Source organism: Cucurbita pepo, chromosome 2, assembly GCF_057944985.1.
Source record: "Cucurbita pepo subsp. pepo isolate OVF chromosome 2, ASM5794498v1, whole genome shotgun sequence".
In the NCBI taxonomy this organism is placed as follows: Eukaryota; Viridiplantae; Streptophyta; class Magnoliopsida; order Cucurbitales; family Cucurbitaceae; genus Cucurbita; species Cucurbita pepo.
In genome coordinates, this window is record NC_141799.1 from 15,987,539 (window position 1) to 16,012,519 (window position 24,981).

The following is a 24,981-nucleotide window of genomic DNA, read 5'->3' on the forward strand; positions in this document are numbered from 1 at the left end:
TCCTAGTAGGTTAATACGGGATTAACACTTCGATCACGTAATCAGTTAGACATTAAACCTAAAGTCCGTTGGAAAAGAAGAGAGGTATTATATTCACTCACATGGTGTCGAAGGGAAGAAATGAAAAATGTGATTGGAGTTGAATAGAATTGGGCTTGAAGCATAAAATAGTGGCCAATAGGTTACCTCTAAGATTGACATGGAAAATTCCACAAGTTTTTCCAACTTCCATTCAGACCCTTTGCATTCATTTCCAAGCTACCCCTCCTCCTTTCTTGCTTATCTAATTCCAGCACCTCATATAATAGCACCTACCTTACAACTTCTCATATTCTCCCTTCTTTCTTTCATTCACTCTCCTACAAAATTGATTTCAAGTTATGACAGTTCACGGAAAGCATAAGTTCTTCCATGGCACGCTCGAAGTTACTGTCTTCCATGCAACAACATACACACCGTCGTCACCTCTGGATGTAAGTCCTACGTCACAAGAATGAGGTTAAATTATAAGTTTAGTCCCTGAACTTTTTGTGGTTGTGTTTATAGGTCTCTAAACTTTCAACTTTGTGTCTAATATATCGAATAATAGAATTTCTATATCGTGAATAGAATAATATAACAGCTTTTTCTCTCTTGCAGTGTATATTTTCTGGAGGAAAGCAAAGCTATGTGACCATCAAGATAAACAACATAGAGGTTGCTCGGACAAACCACGAATATGACCGTGTTTGGAACCAAACATTCCGAGTTCTATGTGCGCATCCATTGACATCTACCATCACCATTACAATGAGAACATCTCGTTCTGTATTGGGAAGATTCCAGATCCAGGCCCAACAGATTTTGAAAGAATCAAGTTTCATCAATGGATTCTTTCCACTTCTTATGGAAAATGGGAAGCCGAGTCCAGAGCTCAGACTTAGATTCATGCTATGGTTTCAACCGGCAGTATATGAACTAAGTTGGAAAAAGGTGCTGGAAAATGGAGAGTACAAGGGGCTGAGAAATGCAACGTTTCCTCTAAGGTCCAACTGTCATGTGACTCTATATCAAGATGCTCACCATGTCTCTACGTTTCAACCTCCGTTTCACGGTTCGAGTGCGCCGAGAAGGCTATGGGAAGATGTGTATAAGGCCATAGATAATGCAAAGCATTTGGTTTACATTGCAGGCTGGTCCTTCAATCCAAAGATGGTGCTGGTAAATACAAACAATCACCTATCTTTGTTAAAGTACAAACTTTAGTCCATGAATTTTTAACCGCTAATACTCTTTTGGTGATCAGGTAAGAGACCCTCAAACTGATATACCCTATGCCTTGGGGGTAAAGCTTGGTGAGTTGTTGAAGCAGAAGGCAGAGGAAGGAGTAGCAGTGAGACTAATGATATGGGACGACGAGACATCCCTTCCCGTCATCAAGAATGCTGGGATAATGAAAACACATGATGAAGATGCTCGGGCATATTTCTCGAACTCGAAAGTTGTATGTAGGTTGTGCCCCAAATTACATCCTATGTCTCCACCAATTTTCTCTCATCATCAGAAGACCATAACAGTAGATGCTCAAACTCACATCAACGCAAGGAACAGGGAGATTATGAGTTTCATTGGGGGTCTTGATCTTTGTGATGGTCGCTATGACACAGAACAACATTCATTGTTCCATACTTTGAACACAGAATCCCACTGCTGTGATTTCTACCAAACGAGTATATCGGGAGCCAAGCTTCAAAAAGGAGGGCCAAGAGAGCCATGGCATGATGTTCATGCTCGGGTAACAGGTGAAGCTGCCTGGGATATACTAACAAACTTTGAGCAACGATGGACTAAGCAATCAGATGCTTCGTTGCTAGTCCCAACAAGCATCTTACTAAAACTGATGCCCCCACTTGAATCAAACACAAACCCACAAAAGGATTGGAACGTACAAGTTTTTCGATCTATCGACCACTTGTCTGCCAGCCAAGTTTTCAGAAACTTGACGGTTGAACGCACCATCCACGAGGCGTATGTCGAAGCTATCAGAAGAGCCGAGAGATTTATTTACATCGAAAACCAATATTTCATAGGAGGGTGTCACTTGTGGGACAAAGATCAACACTGCGGATGCACGAATTTAATACCGATCGAGATTGCGCTCAAGGTGGCTACTAAGATCAGGGCAAGGGAGAAGTTTGCAGTTTATGTAGTGATTCCAATGTGGCCAGAAGGGCCACCAGAGAGTGAATCAGTAGAGGATATGCTACATTGGACAAGGCAGACAATGACAATGATGTATAGATTGATTGGAGAAGCAATCCAAGAAACTGGGGAGAAGGCCCATCCAAGAGACTACTTGAATTTCTTTTGCCTTGCAAACAGAGAAGAAGAGAGAAAGTGGGACTTTGTTCCCCCTCACAGTCCACAACATGCAACAGAATACTGGAGTGCCCAACAACATAGAAGGTTTATGGTCTATGTCCATTCCAAGGTCATGATAGGTAAGTTTTCAAGTATTCCGAACATCGTTTCTAAGGGGCATTTTAACAAACATGTAGAGGGCAGTTTTAATAACATAATAACGTCAAAACAAACAAAGAATTGATTTAAGAGTTTTGGATCTCATTTCAACAAACACAAATGACAAATCTATTCTCCATAAAAGTGATGATGGGTTCATTACATATTCAAATTACAACGATATAAAGCAAAAGTGTAGAAGAAGTAGAAACTAACCATAACTATGTGGGTGTTTGCAGTGGACGATTTGTACATTCTGATCGGATCCGCAAACGTGAACCAAAGATCCATGGACGGAGAACGAGATACAGAGATAGCGATCGGATGCTACCAATTAGAAAACGACGGAAAAGAATTGCCAAATGGAAGAGACATTTCAACATTCCGCTTGTCGCTTTGGTACGAACATACTCAACGATTCGAAGAGGTGTTCTTAAACCCCGAAAACTTGCAATGCGTTGAAAGGGTTCGTTCAATAGCAGACGAATCGTGGAAAATTTACAGTGGAGAAGAAGTTGCAGACATGAAAGGTGTTCATCTCGTAACGTACCCTGTGAAGGTAAAACAGGACGGATCGATTGAGGATTTGGAAGAAAATGGAGGCCATTTTCCTGATACTAAATGCCCCATTAAAGGAAGAAGATCAATGTTCTTGCCGCCCATCTTCACGACCTAATTTTAATGGAGACTTGAATGGCGATGACCAAACTCTGAGTTTGCATGTACTTGCACGAAGATCCATGAACGAGAAGACCCAACTGGGGAATTTGTGGTTTGGAGGGAAAAGTTCAAATCTTTTTTCATTTATAAGTTTGTATACTGTGAATAAATCATTTATAAGCTTTTCCAAGAAGAAATAATTCATCATTCAATAATCATCTTCTATAGATACCAGCCTTCACATAAAAGCTTCTTACTTCACTAGCATTCATAAATTGGTAAAAGACAAGCATTTTCTCCATCAACCTCAATCTTCTTGATACATAGTTCCTTCAATTCCATACAAAAAAGACAATAAATAACTAACCATGGTCCCAACCTAAAAGTTACTTTTTTTTCATTTATCTCCAATCCCGAACCTAGAAATAGACAAATAGGTCGAGCCTAAATTCAGACTAGACTCTTCTTTGTTTGAGCTTCTATCATGCATGCAAATTTTAGACTCAACAAGTACATAAAGATCTTCGTGGAATTAGGGATGGAGTCTCAATCGATTACTTTTTTCTAGGATTCCTTATCATGGTATACTCAGAAAGCTACGTCCATGCAACTCATCAAGTATATCAATCTACAATATAGAAGGATATTCTTTTTAAGGAGTATTCCTACTAAACAATAAGAAATAGATCACATATAGATTTTTTATCATTCCTACTTACATTCCACGACTATTTCTATTAGATAACATTGGAAACTAGCCATAAAAACCTTACTTAATCCATGTACTTCATTCTAGTTCATATACTTCAAAAATTGTGACAATTAATCGGTAAAAAAATATTGTTGAGAAATAATGAAGAGGTTTACTTTCCAACACAATAGAAAAGATCATAAATACCGTACTGCAGCATGTTTGAACAATTTGTCTACTAAATACACGTTGACTTTAACATTTTTCTTCTAGGGGAAAAAAAAAATGGAACTCTTTCTTGTACATCAAAATCCCAAACAACTTTCACCTTCCTGTCATGTGTTGGTAAAAGTAGAGTAGATGGATCTGTTCAAAGGGTTAAGTGGTAGTATTCAGCATACCCACTTTTGCAATGGCAACACAGTGACTGCAGGACACTAATAATTGTCTGAAGTCATCAAGTTTGATAATCAACTCCATGATCGGCCACCACCAAAACCCCTTCCACGATCTCGGAACCCCCCATGACCTGATTAAGATGAAATGTTGATACTCAACAACATTCTTGATTGCTATTCCTTTTATCCTTGGTATTGATTCTTAAGAGTATTTTGGCAGTAATGGGAACAAGAACACCATTTCACTTGCATGGAAATAACTAACCTGAGGGAGGAGGAGGCGCACCACGACCCATTGCTGCCAGTTCAGGACTAACCTTCTGTCCAGCTTCTTCAAGAATCGCTATGAGTTCTTTAGCAAATCTTGCATTAGCAGCGGTGAAGAAAGTGTATGCAGTTCCTTTTGCTCCAGCTCTTCCTGTTCGACCAATTCGATGTACATAATCCTCAAGAGATCCAGGAAAATCGTAATTTATTACATATTTTACGTCCTTTACATCTGCAATGGAATGACATATTAGGAAATATTAGAGAGAGCAATAAAATGCTTCATAAAAGCTTCAGCCACAAAGATTTTAAAATGCGTATGTTAGGGAGAGTTTTCCACACCCTTATAAAGAATGTTTCGTTCTTCTCCTCAACCGACGTGTGATCTCACATGAGCACTGTACACTGTCGCACCTTAAAATTTTCATATACAATACATACCTAAACCACGAGCAGCAACATCTGTAGCCGTCATTATAGGGCTCTTGCCAGACCTAAATTCTGAGAGGACCCAATCCCTTTCTGCTTGACTCTTATCACCATGAATTGAAAGTGCAGGCCAACCATCCATGCGAAGCTGTCGGGTAATTTGATCACAGCCTTTCTTGGTATCCATAAAGATCAGGATTCGACTCCCATCCATTATATCCTCCAGCAATTTCACCAATCTGGAAAACTAGTCAGTACCAGTTACTTCTTATCATACCCTGAACGGCTTATGGGAAATGGGTCCCCAAAAAAATAAGTAAACGACAAAAGATCCCACAAGCTCCACTCACTTGTTATATTTCTGATTTTCAGAGACGATATCAACATGTTGGCGTATGGCATGATTAGCTTTCAGGTCTGGAGAACCAATGATGACCTGTGCAAATTACATAAACAAAAAAAGTCGATTACAACATTAAGAATATTAAAGACCACCCTTCTCCTTCCCCCTCCACCCACAAGAGAAAGAATAGTAATATATTTATATTTTGAAGAAATTTTTTTGCAATTACCGTCTTCAGCTGTTGTCCTGAAAAATAAAAACTTTATTTCACGGTGAATTCTTTCGAAACAGTAAAAATAATTGTCTTCTTTCAACTTTCCTTCAAAATTTTAAAATGCGTCTATTAGGGAGAGGTTTCCACACCCTAACAAGGAATGTTTCGTTCCCCTCTCCAACCAATGTGGGATCTCACAATCCACCCCTTTAGGGGCAACGTTCTTGCTGGAACATCGCTTGGTGTCTGGCTCTGATACCATGTGGTAACAGCCCAAGCCCACCGCTAACAGATATTGTTCTCTTTCAGCTTTTCCTTCAAGGGCTTCACCACAATGTTTTAAAACACGCGTACTAGGCAGAGGTTTCCACACTCTTATAAGAAATGTTTCGTTATCCCTCTAACCAATCTGAGATCTGACAATAATGTTACGAACATAAGACCATATTTATGTCCCTTATATGGATGTATGAGTTAGAGTCTTTACCTTGTATGGATTGTATAGAAACTTCCTGGCCAATTGTTCAACTTCTTTAGGCCAGGTAGCACTCCAGTACAAAGTTTGCCGATCAGGCCGAATCTGTATTGAAAATAAAGTAGCATTTGAGAAACTTATAAGAATTAAGCACAACACAATTTAATGTCAACACCAACTAACCCATAAAAAATGAGCACAAGTAAAGCCACCAAAAACACACATAAATGCTTGGCTCAAAAGCTGGCTGTCAACCAGGACTGCACCACAAGCCAAGAAAATACAACTCAGTTTTTAACAAATTTTCTGAACAGCCGATTCATTTAGAGTCCGCATTATCATACAGAACCTAATTCCAGCAAAATTTACAGACCCAAAAAAATTTAAGAGAGTAGAGGTCTAGAAGAAAAGTGAGTTGCAAAACATCCCAAAACTGGGGTTTTCGAACAAACCAGAGGTCCCAGACTACCAGAAAGTTACCCTTTTTACTTGTTATTTTTTGGAACTTTTATCTTAGATCTATTAAACCTATGCAAAGAACAAAGACATACAGTAATGACAGTAATGTAATTACATGTAGAGTAGAACTTAAACCTGTGAAACAATTTTTCGTATTTGAGGGTCAAATCCCATATCTAGCATCCGATCAGCCTCATCCAGTACAAGGTAAGTAACCCTTCGTAAGTTTGTATGATGTGACTCCATCATATCAATCAATCTTCCCGGTGTAGCAATTACAATTTCAACTCCTGGTGTCAGTATTTTAAGAAGGGGTCATTCATCTTGCTATCATAAACAACGAAAAGAGGACACAAAAAAACAAGAAATAATCACACTAGGTATGGTAGTAAGAAGGAAGTGTTCATTGACACCTCAAACTTGGTTAGTATGGACATCTTGAATTTATTTCACCATCTACCTTTCTGAAGATCACGCACTTGAGGTCCTTTGGGAACACCACCATATATGCATGTGTTCTTAATCTTCGAAGATGCACCAAATTTTGTAGCTTCTTGTTGAATTTGAACTGCAAGTTCACGAGTAGGAGCTAGAACTAACACAATTGGACCATCTCCAGGAGCTGAGTAAAATTATGAAATGAAAAAAATGAAATCAGTCCATTTGAACATAACGACCACAATTAGGCATTTACAATTTGCATATTATTTTCTTACAAAGGATTGGCTGGGCATTGACATGGACAATTGCAGGCAAAAGGTATGCAAGTGTTTTCCCTGACCCCGTTTCTGCAATACCAATGAGATCTCGACCTTTAAGTGCCATTGGCCATCCTTGGGACTGAATAGGAGTAGGTTCAGTGAAGCCAGCTTTGGCAATTTCTTGCATGACATAATCTGACACGCGCCATATGTTCATAATCTTTGTATACATAAATTATAATGAAAAAATGTACATTCAAGAATGATGCTTAAACTTTAAAGATAACCATTAAATGAAATATAAGGAATGTACCAGGAAATCCAACATCACGGAAAGACTTGACTGGTTTTGGAACATCGCGACCTTCTACAGTGATTTCCCTCCTTTTTCGATACTCCTCAACCTCTCTCTCTGTCATTTCCGCCACTGATGATGCCTCAATGTAGAAGTTCTTCTCAAAATGAGGTAATCCATCCAAATCCACCTTTTTTGGGGCCTCAGAAGCATGATAGTCACTCTTGCTAGAGGAGGATCGCACTGAATTGCTATAGCCTGTAGACCCACCAAAACCTGAATCACTGCAGCACCCCAAAAAACAGGTTGAAAGAGAGAGCCCCGTTATTTAAGAAAATAAACATAGAATCACCCAGGTGGTTTATCCTAAGAAGTCAATGTAGATACATCATCAATTTCCAAAAAAAAAAAAACATTAAGCTACATCTACAATAAAAAAAAAAAAAAAACTTATAAACAGGCCAATTTAGAAGATTGGTATGAGAAATCAGTAGTTGATTAAATTTGGAGAGTTTAATCTTCGAAAGAAGAATAAAAAAATAAGGAAACAGGTGAAGGAGCCCAAGATCAAGCCAAAGGAACAAAAAAAATAAACAATTGGCAGGTATTTACACAGTTCCACCTCACTAAATGGGACCCACTTTCCTCCTCCACCTCTCCCATAAAATCTCTTCCAAGTGTTCCTTCGGCATAACAGCTTCTGAAAGCTATTTCAATAAATTAATCAAGTTCCTTCTTTACAAAAATCTACTACTCACATTATCTAGTCACCAGTCCATGATTTTTTTAAATAGATAACCTCGATTATAAAACTAAGAAAAAGTAAAATAAAACCCCACAAGAGAAAACAAGATATATAAACAATTATGCAATTACGTTCCAGCTCCAATGAGAAGGGAAGAGAACAAATATATTTTAGAAACCAAAAACAGCTTTTAAACTCTTCGTATAATCAACGAAAACCCTTCGCCACTAGAAAAGGCTGAAACAAGTCCAACTGAAGCCATAATCCGAATACTAATCAATCAGCTACGATGTAATTCTCCAAGCAACTAAAACCCATTACCCAATTCGAGAAGTCCCACATTATCGTGGAAATTAAACAAGGTCGCAAAACCTAGAACCATTAAAAAAAGCTCAAAATCCACAGAAACCAAAACAAAAACCTACATTCGAAAGGGTAAAGAGGAAAAGGAGGAAGTTAGAGAGACCTTCTACGGTCGCGGTAAGAAGTGGGATCGGAGGTGCGGCTGTCGTAGCGACTCATGGCGCCGAAGCTCGCCGGAAAGAAGGTGACGGAAGCGGGAATTTAAGGGTTTTAGAAGCTGTCTCAGTTTGGTAAAGGCGATTAACAATCGACACCGAGTTCCCTGTGCCCTTCGCTCGATCGAGGCTTGCTAATCGTACGGCTACGTCTTTCTGCCGTGTCTTCCTCGACCAGATTAATATTAATGATATTAAAATTTTTAATTCAAGCTTATTATATATTAAACAACATCTCTGCAATAATTTCATCTAAGAATCTTAATTCATTTGAAAAAACAAACGATATATACGGTTTAGTTATTAAAAAAAAGGTAAAATACATATATTAAATGGTTTATCATTTATTGAAAGTTTATTGAAATATTGCTTCTCTCTCTCTCTCTCTCTCTCTCTCTCTCTCTCTCTCTCTCTCCTTTTTGAGGTAAAATAAATATTGTTTTTTCTCGTTGAAAAATGAAAATCGCCACACGACCTTAATTCAGGTCCATGAACTCGGCCCATTCATAGAAAGCTACGTGGGCCAACAACCAGAGCCCACTAAGAAGTATTCGAGCCCACTAGGCTCATCAGCAGCAATGCTTAGTTGCTGATGTGTAACACCCATCCACTTTTCCCATGCTGATGTGGTATTACCCACATGCTTATCAACTAGCCTATATGCCAATAATCAAGGTGGGCATCCAAGTTTTTAATTTTATTATTATTATTACTTTCTTTTATTCTTCCAGTCTTCGAACTTATTTGGTTGATCGACAAGAATATGGAAAGATAAAAAAGAATAAGTGGTTAATTTAGATAAACTTAACTATCTTTTTTCTTTTAAAAAGAATAACAATAAATGAAGTTAATAGGGATGATGAAGCAAATTGGAAATAAATCAAGGACCAAATAGAAAAAAAAAATAAAAAATTAATGATCGGAGACTATAACTTATAATTTGAAAGCTCGTAATTTATTAGATATAAAACATAGTTTAAAACTGAATCAAACATTTTCAATTAGACACAAATAGTATATTTATAAACTTTAAATATTATCCGAATATATATTATTTTTTTATTTTTGTAAAATTTAGTCCATTCACTAAAAAAAAAAAAAAAAAAAAAAAAAAATCTATTTCATTTAACGTCAATTTATGCCGAAATTGACTCATTTATGCTCCATATTTTCAAATGAGCATTTACATTAAAAGTGACTTTGATTGCAAAAGTTTGAATGGCCAGGTATATAATAGCGAGGATATTTTAAATATTGTATAAATAAATGTAATATTCGAGATCGGCTAGAAATTCCCACCCTAATTAAACTAATAGCTTTTTTTATTTACGTATTTATTTATTTAGACTAAAGCTACAACGGAGCGTAGAAGATCTAAAAGTCAAAGTCTCAACCATACATATTTTAAACCAATTTAATTATGTTTGGAAGACTATGCATCCAATTGGTTAATAAAAATTATAAATTATAAATGACATGCAATAGAGAGGGAAAATATAATAAATAAAATATTAATCTTGCAGAAATATAAAATTACGAGATCTAAAAATACTTTTCTTTTTTCTTTTTATAACAAAAATTAAGTAAGAGTATAAAGTCTTAATAACATGTTCTTCAGATTTAATAGCTGTATTTTTAATAAATATTAAAATTATTTTTATTAAAAAAAAAACTATTTTAATAACTTACTGTAAGTTCATAAATTCAAATATTAAAATATGGGAAATCTAAAATAAGTTTTGTTATTTATGTGCAATAAAGTGGGAGCTACATAACAATAATAATAACAACAAAATTGCATTGACTTTTTTTACACCATTTTGGAGTTGGGCCCGCAATTAATCAAGATTATTGTTTGTCTAATCTCTTTCAAACGGTGCATTATTACAACCACATTTACATTGCCGCGTTAAATTTTTACTATCTTGTTGGTCCACGTGTATATAAGGGACTTATTACAAATAAATTCTCATCGACTTATTATTATTATTATTTAATCCAAACATAATGTTAAAGCCAATATTAAATGGAATGAATTTTAGCTATTCATGGATTATATATATCACACACAAAAATATTAACTATTTCATTGGATTTGAAAAATATTAATTTTAGGAAATTATTTGTTATTTTCTTCTATTGATGTGGGATCTCATAATCCATCGGTTGGACCCAATATCCTCCGTGTCACCTTCCTTACAGCCCAATGTTCTCGCTAGATACTCTCGATGTCTGGCTCTAATACTATTTGTAATAGCTCAAACCTATCATTAATATTGTTTAATATGGTTCATCGTCATCAACCCTAAAATTAGAAGTGTTTCTTAATAATATAAAAAATATATATTGTATTAATTTAATAATAATAATAATAATATAAAGTTTAAAAAATAATAATAATATAAAAAACACCGCCAGGTTGCTACCCATTTCCACTTCCGAGTCAAATCAGCCAACTTTTTATTTATTTATTTTATTTTATTTTTTAGTTCAAAAGGTCATCTTACACGTGGGAAAGGACGTCTACTATCCGAGCTGTCAAAGCCTCCTCCGAAATTCCCATAATATTCCCACGCTTTTCACCTTATATTTTATTTTTGTATTTATATCTAAATGTAGTTTTTAAAATCTATATTTATTACATGCAGTTGATTGGCAGGTAATATATGTATTTATTGATATCACATAAAAAGAAAAATTTATAATTGATTGAATGACGCAATTAATATGTCAGTACATAACCAATTTAAAATGTCATTCTTTTAGAGGCTTAAAATTATTAATACATATGGATAGATGTGTTATCGTGAAAATAAGCTTAATTAGTTGGGTTTGTGTTGAATTTAATTTGATGTAATTATCTAAGTGATTAGGTTGAAATACACATGCCCTCCACTTAATTGAAATTTACCTAATTCATAATTAATTAATTTTATTTATAAAGATAACGTAATTCAATATATTAACTTAAATATAGTTTAATGGATTAAAAAATAAATAAATATTCAAATGTTAACTCTCAAAGTAGCTGAGCATTCCCCGATTTTGATCTCATACTCTTATGGGTCGACAAGTGGTGTCACCCAATTGGTCAAATTAATATGTTAATTAAATTAGGTTGGTTTTACTTAATTGATATTGACCCTATGTAATGTATGGCTGAAGTTGTTGTAAATTGTTATCGTATCAAACTATCATCATAGTTCGTTTGATTAGACTATCATCAACCCGTTCATACAATGTTGATTCACACTTATCATAATAAATGTATGTAAAAAAAGGTGGTTTTGATGTCGATTTTGAATCGTCACGAACAATTTTAAAACCATCATCATACATATTTAATGACGGAGAAAATTGATAATTAAATATTAAATTTGTTATAGCGAGTAATTACTATTTTTTTTTATTTAAGATTTAAGTTTGAGATTGAGATGAGATTGTTCGATCATTCATATATATATAAAAATAAAATACGAGAATTAAAATTATATTTTAACGTACTCTTTTAAGTTATTGTTAATTTATATTAACATGCGGAAGATATAAAAAGGCTTTCATGATATATCTCTAACAAGTATTATTCTTATTATTATTCCTATCAACCTCATTAAATTCAAAATTTATTATTGAAGATAGTCAAATTCAGCCTTCCCTTTTCCTTGAACAACTTAAGTAAAAAGGATTTAGGGTTTGGAAGCTGTTGCCAAAATAATTGATATTTCCAAAAAGTTTAATATTCCTTCACGCGCTTGTACTAAAAAAAGAACCTCACGCGCGACAAATGAACGTGGACATCACGCAAGCTCAAAGGAGTAATGGGCCGGAAAAGTAGGAATGAAACCGGCGGCATAGGGATTGTGTTAAAGAATCTTTGTAATGTTTAAATTTTAAATTAAATTAATCAAAAATCAATTTTCTTTTCCTTTTTTTTTTTTTTTCTTTCAATTAATCATTTATAAAATTATAAAAATAATTAGCTATTTATTTTGGCTGAATAAGGAAAAAGGAAGTGTTCTTAAGCAATCAAGCTTGATTGGACGAAGTTCCGCGGCAGTGCAAGTATGGCGAAAGAGGAAGAGGGTCCCACACAGTCCATCCTCCATTATCGAGTTGTTTAAAACCAGCTGAAGAGCATCTTCATTTTTTCAAGCCACAACAAATCACGCAGCCCATTACCAAAAATTCACTCTCCGTTTAGAAAGATTTTACAAAAGCTCCCAAAAAAAGTGAGGTTAGAATATAGAGTGAACAAATGGGCTTAAGCCCCAGCTGGGTTTCTTTTATTTTACCCAATCTGTGAGTATAGAAGCATATAATAAAGCGCCCACGAGGGGAAAGGAACAAGAATAACACAGAAAGAGCCTCCACAAGCTCCATTGGCCTTTGGTTGGTTCAAGCTTTGGAGGGCTGAGGTTTGTTGTTCCGTTTCCATGGCGGAAATGTGGAGTGTGATACCAGTGCTTCTTTGTTTATTTGGTGTGTTTACTGTCGAAGCCTCTGTTTCTTATGATTCCAAGGCTATTATCATTAATGGGCAGAGGAGGATTCTCATTTCTGGATCCATTCACTATCCAAGAAGCACTCCTGAGGTAATGTCTATTTCTTTTTCCTTTTCTGTTCTTGTTTCCTGGTTTTTTGGCTGCTTATTCAGATGGGCATTCATAGATTCTTGAACATATGACTATATTGGTTTTTTCTGGGTTCTCTACTTATTTTGGAACTTTGTTCTTTATGGGCTCCCATAGATGTGGCCAGATCTTATTCAGAAGGCTAAGGAGGGAGGTCTAGATGTGGTTGAGACTTACGTCTTTTGGAATGGGCACGAGCCTGCACCTGGAAAAGTAATGGAGGATTATATTATTTTCTCTCATTTTTTAACCTTTTGGCCTAATTTTGGATCATTATCTTGCAGTACTACTTCGAGGGAAACTATGATTTGGTTAGGTTTGTGAAGCTGGTGCAGCAAGCTGGGCTTTATGTTCATCTCAGGATTGGTCCTTATATTTGTGCTGAGTGGAACTTTGGGTAATGCATAATTAGTAAAGTCTCGTTTTCTTATTATTAAACACCTTGAAGTTTTAGAAAAATTGATCAAATGTTCTTTGGTTTATGTTCTTAGTGGGTTTCCTGTTTGGTTGAAGTACATTCCTGGTATCAGCTTCAGGACAGATAATGCCCCTTTCAAGGTAGGTGTTTTTGTGTTGGTTCTGTGTGTTCATGTTACATTCTTTTGATTTGACTTGTTTTCTAAATCAAATTTCTCTTCTGTTTTTGGATAATCTAGTTTCAAATGCAAAAATTTACCGAGAAAATTGTTGATATGATGAAAGCAGAGAGGCTATATGAATCCCAAGGTGGTCCTATAATTTTATCTCAGGTAAGCAACAATACAAAACACTTCTCACTGATAAGATAGATTCTCTTTTCTTAAAGTTGTCATTGACATGAAAAGCCTGAGTGAGTGAGGAAGCACCTTCCTTTTTGATATTTTGTACAGATTGAGAATGAATATGGACCTATGGAATATGAACTCGGTGCACCAGGAAAAGCTTACTCGACATGGGCTGCACAAATGGCTTTGGGACTTGGCACTGGTGTTCCATGGGTCATGTGCAAGCAAGACGATGCTCCGGATCCTATTGTAAGTATTACCGACTTTCCCTCAAATTTTTAAAACGTGTTTGCTATGGAGAGGGTCTAGCCCTACTCCAACCAATGCCTTGCATCGTCCAGTGATTGACTTTGATACCATTTTTACTTAAGAAAGCATTAGTAGACTTTCTTCTTCTTGTTCTCAATATTTGGTTTTAAATCTTTCACGTGTCATGTTTGGGAGTGGGCTTTAAATGTTTTTTGTGAATGATTTAATAATCATTTGCATTGCACATGGATCATGTTTGCTGTTCTTCTGTCTGGTTGTTTCTTTATTGTATTATTATATTTCCGTTGATATCTGTGAATTCTTTTAATGCTGATTGTTATGCAACTTCTTGTCATATACTTCAGTTCCCGGTAAATTTTGAATGGAATATACTTTGAACAAGTTTTGGTGAAATCATTGTTACGATATTGCTACTAAACTCAGTATATTGTTTGGTCCTGACAGATTAACACCTGCAATGGGTTCTATTGCGATTATTTCTCTCCGAACAAAGCCTATAAACCCAAGATGTGGACAGAAGCTTGGACCGGATGGTAAGTTGTCATGCTCTTATATCATATGGAGTACCTAACTACCCAAGCCCACCGCTAGCAGATATTGTCCCCTTTGAGCTCCCTTTTGGGCTTCCCTTCAAAGTTTTTAAAACGCGTCTGCTAGGGAGAGGTTTTCACACTCTTAATGCTTCATTTCCCTATTCAAATTCATCCCCCTTCGGAGCCCAATGTCTTCGCTGGCACTCGTTCCATTCTCCAATCGATGTAGGACCCCCAATCCCCTCCCTTCAGTCCAACGTCCTAGCTGGCACACCGCCTCGTGTCCACCCCTTTCGGGTCTCAACCTCTTCGCTGGCACATTGCCTGATGTTTGGCTCTAATATCATTTGTAACTGCTGAATCCCACCGCTAGCAGATATTGTCTTCTTTGTACTTTTCCTTATAAAGAATGATACATGTGGCCATGGCAAAACCATCTTTAGGAGTCTGACTAATTCTTCTTGTTTTCTTTTCGCGTTTTTCTTACAGGTTCACTCAGTTTGGAGGTGCAGTTCCTCATAGACCAGCTGAAGACATGGCTTTTGCTGTTGCAAGGTTCATTCAGAAGGGAGGATCTTTCATAAACTACTATATGGTAAGACTAAGAGTTTCTTATTGGTTGAGTTTCCTAATCAGGAAGAACATATTTGATCAGTCAACTGATTTCGACTCGTTTTTGTTTGTTTTCAAGTATCATGGTGGAACAAATTTCGGACGAACTGCTGGTGGTCCTTTCATTGCTACTAGTTATGATTACGATGCCCCTATTGACGAATATGGTAAGCTCATGATACTCCTGTTAATATGGATTATATCCTATAACAGTAGTGGAACCATTCATTTGAGAGCTAACTACTTGACTCTTGATGCAGGCTTATTGAGGCAACCCAAATGGGGTCATCTGAAAGATCTACACCGAGCAATAAAACTTTGTGAACCAGCTCTTGTGTCAGGAGATCCGATCGTGACTCGACTCGGGAACTATCAAGAGGTGAGCATTTTCTTCTTTTATCTGCAACTATCTTTATGAACCTACAAAACTTAATCTCTAAATTCAATGTCCTCACAGGCTCATGTATTCAAATCAAAATCTGGTGCTTGTGCTGCATTCCTTTCGAATTACAACCCGAGATCCTATGCAACGGTAGCTTTTGGTAGCATGCACTACAACATTCCGCCTTGGTCTATCAGCATTCTTCCAGACTGCAAAAATACAGTTTATAATACTGCAAGGGTAAGGGAAAGACTCGGCTAACAAATTAAATCTGCATTGATTTTAGTTTTTTTGAGTATATATTGAAATTCTTTTGCTCAGGTTGGTGCTCAAACTGCAAGAATGAAGATGTCCCCGGTTCCGATGCACGGTAGTTTATCGTGGAAGGCGTACAATGAAGAGCCAGCCTCGTACAATGATAAAGCGTTTACTACAGTAGGATTGTTAGAACAGATAAATACTACAAGAGATGCCACTGATTACTTGTGGTACACAACAGAGTAAGTGATGGATATTTGCACAATTCATTCTTTTTAGCCTTTTTATTCTCATGTTTTTCAGTAATCGTGACGAATTTCTCTATAAATTGTGCTTCTTTTGCAGTGTACATATTGATTCTAATGAAGGATTTTTGTGGAGTGGAAAGTATCCTGTTCTTACGGTCTTGTCAGCTGGCCATGCTATGCACGTTTTCGTTAACGGTCAACTAGCAGGTGTGTAAAATTATTATAGATTCAAGGTTCATCTTTCTCATTAGTCATAGATGATACAACTTAACTTTGAATGTTTAAGAAAGTGGCTTTCTCCAAAATCTTTGGAACCTCAAGAAATGTAACAGCCCAAGCCCACCGCTAGCAGATATGGTCCTTTTTGGGCTTTTCCTTTCGGGCTTCTCCTCAAGGTTTTTAAAGGGCGTTTGGTAGGGAGAGGTTTCCCACCCTTATGAAAGGGTGTTTCGTTCTCCTCCCTAACCGATGTGGGATCTCACAAGAAACCTTTTCAGAATCCAAATAGATGTCGAACGTGATTCGAGTCCTTTAAAGGCTACAAAGTCGATGATTGAAAAGAACATTCTGACTTTTTGCTGATTCATAGTCAAATTGCAGCTAACTCAAATGCACTTTTCCTTTCACAGGAACTGCTTATGGAAGTTTAGACTTCCCAAAGCTAACATTTAGACAGGGGGTGAACTTAAGGGCAGGGAACAACAAAATTGCACTTCTAAGTATCGCAGTCGGTCTCCCGGTGAGTTTTCTCTTTCTTACAAATAGAGACTTAGAACGGTCACTTAAACGATGTAAACATTGTGATCTCTTGTGATATGATTCAGAATGTTGGTCCACATTTTGAGATGTGGAATGCTGGTGTTCTCGGCCCGGTTAATCTGAACGGTCTCAACGAGGGCAGAAGAGACTTGAGCTGGCAGAAATGGACCTACAAGGTTTGTACATGGTTCACTGATACTGTTCTCTAGCTGTCTGATGTCCCAGCATCACCATGTCTAACACCTGACATCTTTCAACATTGTCATTTAGATTGGTTTGGATGGAGAAGCAATGAGCCTTCATTCACTCAGTGGAAGTTCCTCTGTCGAATGGATTCAGGGATCTCTCATTGCTCAAATGCAACCCTTAACATGGTTTAAGGTATCTTATGCCTATCATTAGCTGATTTTCTCTACCTAGCCTTTGAACTCTGCAACTTACATATATTTTATGTGTTATGATTCAGACTACTTTCAATGCTCCAGCTGGTAGCTCACCCCTAGCGTTAGATATGAGTAGCATGGGGAAAGGACAAATATGGTTAAATGGCCAGAGCATTGGGCGCTACTGGTCTGCTTACAAGGCATCTGGTTCTTGTGATCACTGCAATTATACTGGTACATACAATGAGAATAAATGCTTGAGTAACTGCGGCGAGGCGTCTCAGAGATGGTAGGCAACAATATCCCAAAATGAATCCCAACTCTTCTTTTGGTTGTTCTTCAAACATTGATGAACTAACTGCTCTTTGATCATTGTTTTTGTTAGGTATCATGTTCCTCGTTCTTGGTTAAACCCGACAGGAAATCTGTTGGTTGTGTTTGAAGAATGGGGCGGCGACCCGAACGGAATTTCTCTGGTTAGGAGAGATGTGGAAACTGTGTGTGTCAATATCAATGAGTGGCAACCAACGCTTATGAACTGGCAGATGCAAGCCTCAGGTAAAGTTAACAAGCCCCTGAGGCCAAAAGCTCATCTGTCCTGTGGCCCTGGCCAGAAGATTTCATCAGTCAAGTTTGCTAGCTTCGGAACTCCGCAAGGCGAATGTGGAAGTTTCCGGGAGGGAAGCTGCCACGCCCATCGCTCATATGATGCTTTTGAACGGGTAAGGATGACTTAGGGAAATGAGTTTAAGCCATGTTAGCCACCTACTTAGGATTTAGTATCATACGAGTTACTTTGACAACCAAATTTAGTAGACCTGGTTCAAGTCATGTCTAATTTCCCTGGCTCTTGCAGACATGCGTTGGTCAAAACTTCTGCGCGGTAACGGTGGCGCCAGAGATGTTCGGAGGCGACCCGTGTCCGAACGTGATGAAGAAACTGTCGGTGGAAGTCGTGTGCAGCTGATGGATTAGTTATTGGTTGAAGTTGGAAGTGTAGAATGAAGCAAAACACAGTCATTCATTATGGCAGATCTCCATTGGTGAAGTTGTACAAAATATACGACAGAGAGACTGATGGAAGAAAAGCTATTATTGAGATTGGGATTAAGGGTAAATAGTTAGCTGTTTTTGTTGGGATTCTCACCGGCCAGTCACCATATTATTATAGAAAAAGTTAGGAGAAATGAAATTATTGTAGGTTTGTTTGTGTCACAGAAGCACTTTGAGGTTTTAATTATTGAATCCATGTGCTTCTGTTCTTATCACTTTTTTTCCAACAAGTTCTTGAAAGAAAATGGAAGCCTCTGGCTTCTGTTCATGTCTACTCTGTCACGTTAACGATGTCTTAATCAATTAAGTTCTTAGATGGATGCTTTCTCATCTTTTAATTTAGTTGGATATTTAGGACTTTCATTACGTTCTCCTCCATCTCCTGTGACATGATTACGTTTCTTACTTCTACCTTCCAAAAGTGAAAACTATCTCTACCAACCTATACGAGTTCTTTCCACATGTTTTGTTCTTATTCATATAATTTTATCTAAGCAAGGTCAATGTCAATCTCATTTCAATGAGAGTTCTCCAAAGGCACTGTGATGTCAATTTGGCATTACCATGGAGGGTACCATGTGGGCAAAGTAGTGGCCACCGTGTCCTTGTGTTCTAAGAATGAAGAAACCAAAAAGATACGTCATTTGCTTCCATCACTCCAGTGAAGACAATTTAAACGCTCAAATGCCACATAGAACAAAACTTTGTCCACTCAATCCTCTGTCTGCTTGTTGTGATCCCATTATCTTATGTTTATTTTAACGTACTTTCTGTAAGTAACGTAAAAAAAAAAATGTACTTGATATCAAAATATGATGCTTTTTCATGGAAAGATCATAATCTTTTCAGCTACCCATTTTTTTTACTGTAAATTTCAATTATTTAAGCTAACATGAACATAACTCAATCAGTTAAAGTATTATAGCTATCAAATTTTTACCCTCACATTTAATCTCATAAAAACATTGTACAATTTTTTTTTTTTCTTTTTGAATTCAACAATTTCGAATATTTGACTTCTCCATCAAAAAAAATTTCTTTTTCAATTTGTTCATTATTTCCACCTGTCGTCTTTTAATCAATAATATTATTTCATATGATTTACACATCCTAAAAGCTCTTCACCTTCACAAAATAAATACATAAGATATGTTTAATTAATTGGTTTAGATCCGCACCGAGTGGTGGGTATGAATATGAATATGCAACGGAAATTTTGAATTTATTAGGAATAAATAAAAGTTTGAAAATAATATTGAAATTTATTTAAAATTATTTGACCAATTAAAATAATAAGAAATATCAATGATTGGCAGACAGATAAGTATAAAGAATCAAACAGCTCAACAGGCATTTTTAGGTGCGGTGTCTTCACATTTTTCAATCGCAATCACGCTATTAATCTCTACACCCTTAGTTAAAAAAAAAAAAAAAAAAAAAAAAAAAAAAAAATTGACCATCCCTTATATTTTTTTTAAAAATGTTAATCAATTTAGTCCTTATAATTTTAATAATTATGTTTTTTTTTTTATTCGAGCACAATAAAGAGAATATATAAAATTTAAAAGAGGTAAATTTGAATTAGAGTTGAAGTATGCTTGTATTGATTTTACTTCATTGATTTAAAACTATTCATTTAAATTATTAAAAAATAATATTATTGAAGATTTTTCCATAGTTACTTTTTTTTAATTTTAAAAATTAAAATAAAATTTTGAAGGTTGAAACACAAAAATAAAACGCCTAAAATTTAAATGTAAAGGCATTAGATTAGAAAAATCGAAAGATAAAAAAAAAAACAGTGCAAAAATCCTTTATAATAATGAATGAAAAATCAATTTTTATCATATTTTTTTTTTTAAAAAAAAATATTTATAAATGTTTTACCAATTTAAAAAAGAATTCATTTATTTTTCATATTTCCGAATATATCCACTTTGTTTCTACAAATTACAGTCAGCCCCCAATGTCGCTCGGTTTCTGTGTTCCCTCCTCTTCGAAAAAGGCTCTTTAAAATCCCATTTTGATTTCACTGAAAAATAAATCAATAGCCTTTCAATTTCACGCCAAAATTCCCTCTCCAGCCCCATGACGGATAGAGTCTACCCCAACGCTGCCGCGGCCACGGCCGCCAACGGCGCTCCGGCCCCCAAGACCGCTCCATTTCCAGCAACTAAATCTCAACTCTACGGCGCTACCCGCCCTGCCTACCACCCTCAACCGCACCATCGCCGTCGCCGCAGCCGCAGTTGCTGCTGCTCCGTCTGCCTCTGGTTATCTCTAACTCTCATCCTCCTAATCTTCCTCCTCGCCATTGCCTCCGCCGTTGTTTACCTAATCTACCGTCCTCACCGGCCGTCCTTCACCGTCTCCGCCGTGAAACTCTCCTATTTCAACATCACTTCCTCTTCACTCCTCAATTCGAAGTTCGATCTCAACGTTTCCGCCAGAAACCCCAACAAAAAGCTCGTGTTCACTTACAATCCGGTCTCGATTTCAGTATTCTCCAATGGAATCGATGTCGGCGATGGCGTATTGCCTGGATTTGTTCACGATACGAAGAACACAACTCTGTTGAAGACCTCGATTCTCAGCAAGAGCCACCAACTAGATAGCTCGTCGGAAAGTACCTTGAAGAGCAGTATGAAGAGCAAGAAAGGTCTTCCATTGGAGATTCAACTCGATACGAAGGTGAAATTGAAGATGGGAGCACTCAAGAGCCCTAAAATCGGAATTAGAGTTTCTTGTGACGGAATTTCAGTAACTGTTCCCACCGGTAAATCTCCGGCCACCGCCTCAACTTCCGGCGCAAAATGTAAGGTTGATCTTCGTGTAAAGATCTGGAAATGGACGATCTGAAAACAGAGGAGAAGAAAATTTGAAGAATACAAAGAACACGAAGAAGCAAAGAGGTCTCTGGTTTTATTTTATTATTATTACTTTTTTTTTTTTTTTTTGTATTTTTCGTTTCCCGAAATTTTAATTTTCGCCTTCCCTGATTATACACTTCTTTTTTTTCCTAAACTTTTGCAACTATTTTATTTTTGGTTTTTTGTCCAAATATTTAGAATATTTTGTAAATTTGATATATTTTTTAAGATTCAATAATGTATATTATTTTTTTTAATCACTACTCTTCTGATTGGATTGAAGTTGGGGGCAGGTAATTTTAGATTATTTAATAAAGTCTTACTGTAATTAAATTATTTAATGTGGAGAATAAAGAGGGATTTATAATAAGATAATGATTGTTGGTGATATATAGTAGTCGGAAAATGCAGAATTAATTTGGCTGACTTTATAATTTAATTATTCATTCATTGCTGTAAAGAACGTGTGCAAGGGTAGCTAGTTGTTTTATTTATATTTATTTTTTTGGGGGTCCTTGAGAGAGAATTTTATTTTATTATTCATAAATAAAATAATAATGTCCTAACACTTATATGTGAATTTAAATATTTTTTTTTACAAAAATGAAATTATTGCATAGAATTAAATAAATATGGAAGAGAATCTTAATTAATTGAGAGTGGGGGACTTAGGGTCAAAGGTCATAATCTAAGTTTTGTTGGGAATGAGCTGTGTGCATAATATAATATATGATACACAAATATGTCATTTGATTTTTAAAAAAGTTTATAATATTTGTGTCGGTGGAGAGACTTTAGTTTAGTTTACTTTTTTTTTAATACCTTTGAATTATTGTGGTTTTCCTTTGTGCAATTTGGCCCCGCTCCCACTTGAAATTCCAGAATAGCCCCTCAGAATTTTTCTTCTTTTACTCGCTTTTATTGTTTCCCATTCCCTTTTATTATTACTTATTAATGTGCCTTTTTCCTAAAATTCCAATTTTACCCTCCTCGGTTTATATATTTGTATATATAAAATATAATTGTAAAGTAAGGTAGAGAAGAAATTGAAAATTTTAAAATTACAAGAATTAATTGAAATTTTGTATACTTTAATCTTATAATTATGCGTTCTTCCGACATGTCGTTTCTTCGTTTTACTTTCTTCGCAAAATTATGGTAATTGCGATTGTGGCCTGTGGGCATCTCATAAATTCGCGCCAATCTCAAATTTGTGGGATTCAAAACCCTAAACCTTCATAATTAGCATCTTCGATTCATGCTGTATGCATTTTCTTATCAGCGATTCAATTCAGCTTCGTTTTGTTTTCCACGATTCACAATCAATTTCCCCTCTCATTCTCGATACTATTTCAACTCCCATTTTTCCTCAATCACGTATGACGACGAGCTTCTCGATTCTTTCGATCGTCTTCTTCGGCAATGCAATGGGATTCGAGATTGCAAACAAGTTCATTCCGCCACCGTTGTCACTGGCGCCTGTTCGTCGGCGTTCGTTGCCGCCCGGCTTGTGTCCGTCTATGCCCGTTCTGGTTTTGTTTTCGATGCTCGGAAAGTGTTTGATACTGTGCCATTTGAAGGTTTGTCGAACTTGCTGTTGTGGAATTCGATTATAAGAGCAAATGTAGATGGTTATAGTAGAGAAGCCCTTCAACTTTATGGGAAAATGAGAAATTTTGGGGTTTTGGCTGATGGGTTTACTTTTCCTCTGGTTTTGAGGGCTTCTTCCAATTTGGGTATTTTCAATTTGTGCAAGAGTCTTCATTGTCATGTTGTACAATTTGGATTCCAGAATCATTTGCACGTTGTGAATGAATTGATGGGAATGTATGTGAAACTCCGACGAATGGATGATGCTCGAAAAGTGTTTGACAAAATGCGTGTTAAAAGTGTAATTTCTTGGAACACTATGGTTTCTGGCTATGCCTATAATTATGATGTTAATGGTGCTTCTAGGATGTTCCTTCAAATGGAGTTGGAAGGGGTCGAGCCGAACCCTGTAACTTGGACTTCTTTGCTGTCAAGTCATGCTCGGTGCGGTCATCTTGAAGAAACTATTGCCTTGTTTAGCAAGATGAGGATGAAAGGTGTTGGTGCCACTGCTGAAATGCTTGCTGTGGTGTTATCTGTTTGTGCTGATTTAGATACATTTGACAGGGGTCAGATGGTTCATGGATATATAGTAAAGGGAGGTTTCGAAGATTACTTGTTTGCTAAAAATGCGCTTATAACTGTATATGGAAAAGGAGGAGACATAAGAGATGCAGAGAAGTTATTTCATGAGATGAAAGTGAAGAATCTTGTGAGTTGGAATTCTCTTATATCCTCTTATGCTGAATCTGGATTATATGACAAAGCTTTTGAAGCGTTTTCTGAGCTTGAGAAAATGGAAGGCTGTCCAGAGATGAAACCTAGTGTCATAACTTGGAGCGCAGTCATTTGTGGATTTGCTTCTAATGGATTTGGAGAAAAATCTTTGGAAGTTTTTCGCCAAATGCAGCTTGCAAATGTAAAAGCGAACTCAGTGACTATATCTAGTGTTCTATCAATTTGTGCTATGCTAGCAGCTCTGAATCTTGGTAGGGAAATGCACGGTCATGTGATTAGAGCTCGGATGGAAGATAACATACTGGTGGGAAATGGATTGATTAACATGTATACAAAATGTGGAAGTTTCAAGCCAGGCTGTTTGGTGTTCGGAAAACTAGAAAATCGAGATTTAATCTCATGGAACACAATGATTGCAGGATATGGAATGCATGGACTTGGTAAAGATGCTCTCGTAACTTTTGACGAGATGATCAAATCAGGATTTAGACCAGATGATGTTACCTTTATTGCTGCTCTTTCTGCTTGTAGTCATGCCGGTCTTGTTGCCGAAGGCCGTTGGCTTTTCGATCAGATGCTACAGAACTTCAAGATCAAACCTCAGATGGAGCACTATGCGTGCATGGTCGATCTTCTAGGTCGTGCTGGGCTCGTGGAAGAAGCAAGTAACATAGTCAAGAGCATGCCAATCAAACCCAATGCTTATATCTGGAGTGCTCTTCTCAACTCTTGCAGGATGCACAAGGATACAGATCTAGCAGAAGAAACTGGCTCTCAGATTTTAAATCTGGATTCCGAGATAACAGGAAGCCATATGTTGCTGTCGAATATTTATTCTGCAAGCTGTAGATGGGAGGACTCTGCGAGGGTCAGGATCTCGGCAAGGATGAAGGGTTTAAAAAAAGTTCCTGGGTGCAGCTGGATTGAGGTGAAGAAAAAGGTTCATATGTTCAAAGCAGGAAACTCAATGCAAGAAGGTTTAGAGAGAGTTGATGAAATTCTTCATGATTTGGCTCTTCAGATTGAAAGTCGAGATTTTGATGATAGTATTATTGAATAGAATGTTCAAGAACAACATTACTGAAATCTTTTACTAGAAAGCTCTCTCCATATGTGTGAAGCTGATGATGGTTTATCCTTAATTAAGGAAATTCAAAATGAAAAATGGTCACTTAAGGCTGCATTTAGCTAATGAT

General features: G+C 36.6%; 5 protein-coding genes across 7 annotated transcripts; 4 read left to right on the top strand and 1 right to left on the bottom strand.

Annotated features, from left to right (window-relative positions):
• The first annotated feature begins 344 nt into the window (after nucleotides 1-344).
• PLDEPSILON (phospholipase D alpha 4) lies at nucleotides 345-3,756 on the top strand. Its single transcript, XM_023670009.2, has 4 exons — nucleotides 345-473; nucleotides 640-1,200; nucleotides 1,286-2,480; nucleotides 2,739-3,756. Exons 1-4 carry the CDS (start codon nucleotides 381-383, stop codon nucleotides 3,173-3,175), a joined length of 2,286 nt encoding a protein of 761 aa, XP_023525777.2. The 5' UTR covers nucleotides 345-380; the 3' UTR covers nucleotides 3,176-3,756.
• A 241-nt stretch (nucleotides 3,757-3,997) lies between these two features.
• LOC111789291 (DEAD-box ATP-dependent RNA helicase 20) lies at nucleotides 3,998-8,889 on the bottom strand. 3 transcript variants are annotated; one of them, XM_023670010.2, is made up of 10 exons: nucleotides 8,643-8,887; nucleotides 7,450-7,715; nucleotides 7,152-7,331; nucleotides 6,896-7,057; nucleotides 6,571-6,725; nucleotides 5,989-6,081; nucleotides 5,295-5,380; nucleotides 4,957-5,183; nucleotides 4,514-4,747; nucleotides 3,998-4,379 (listed from the first exon to the last, which is right to left on the bottom strand). In XM_023670010.2, the coding sequence occupies exons 1-10, from the start codon at nucleotides 8,696-8,698 to the stop codon at nucleotides 4,321-4,323; spliced, it is 1,518 nt and encodes a 505-aa protein (XP_023525778.2). In that variant the 5' UTR covers nucleotides 8,699-8,887; the 3' UTR covers nucleotides 3,998-4,320. The 3 variants fall into 3 exon arrangements, with proteins under 3 accessions (XP_023525778.2, XP_023525779.2, XP_086977731.1); XM_023670011.2 differs by lacking the exon at nucleotides 7,152-7,331 and having other exon boundaries at nucleotides 8,643-8,889; XM_087121605.1 differs by lacking the exon at nucleotides 8,643-8,887 and having other exon boundaries at nucleotides 7,152-7,356; nucleotides 7,450-7,644.
• A 3,848-nt stretch (nucleotides 8,890-12,737) lies between these two features.
• LOC111787907 (beta-galactosidase 1) lies at nucleotides 12,738-18,807 on the top strand. The gene is made up of 19 exons (XM_023668002.2): nucleotides 12,738-13,286; nucleotides 13,443-13,538; nucleotides 13,610-13,722; nucleotides 13,817-13,883; nucleotides 13,982-14,074; nucleotides 14,195-14,338; nucleotides 14,804-14,892; nucleotides 15,382-15,487; nucleotides 15,584-15,671; nucleotides 15,765-15,883; nucleotides 15,962-16,126; nucleotides 16,208-16,386; nucleotides 16,490-16,599; nucleotides 17,022-17,131; nucleotides 17,217-17,327; nucleotides 17,422-17,532; nucleotides 17,618-17,823; nucleotides 17,920-18,256; nucleotides 18,391-18,807. The coding sequence occupies exons 1-19, from the start codon at nucleotides 13,128-13,130 to the stop codon at nucleotides 18,499-18,501; spliced, it is 2,514 nt and encodes an 837-aa protein (XP_023523770.2). The 5' UTR covers nucleotides 12,738-13,127; the 3' UTR covers nucleotides 18,502-18,807.
• Nucleotides 18,808-20,666: 1,859 nt separating this feature from the next.
• LOC111787909 (NDR1/HIN1-like protein 13) lies at nucleotides 20,667-21,714 on the top strand. The gene has a single exon (XM_023668004.2). It carries the CDS (start codon nucleotides 20,676-20,678, stop codon nucleotides 21,444-21,446), a length of 771 nt encoding a protein of 256 aa, XP_023523772.1. The 5' UTR covers nucleotides 20,667-20,675; the 3' UTR covers nucleotides 21,447-21,714.
• Nucleotides 21,715-22,613: 899 nt separating this feature from the next.
• Nucleotides 22,614-24,961, top strand: LOC111787908 (Pentatricopeptide repeat (PPR-like) superfamily protein). The gene has a single exon (XM_023668003.2). It carries the CDS (start codon nucleotides 22,716-22,718, stop codon nucleotides 24,843-24,845), a length of 2,130 nt encoding a protein of 709 aa, XP_023523771.2. The 5' UTR covers nucleotides 22,614-22,715; the 3' UTR covers nucleotides 24,846-24,961.
• Nucleotides 24,962-24,981: the final 20 nt, after the last annotated feature.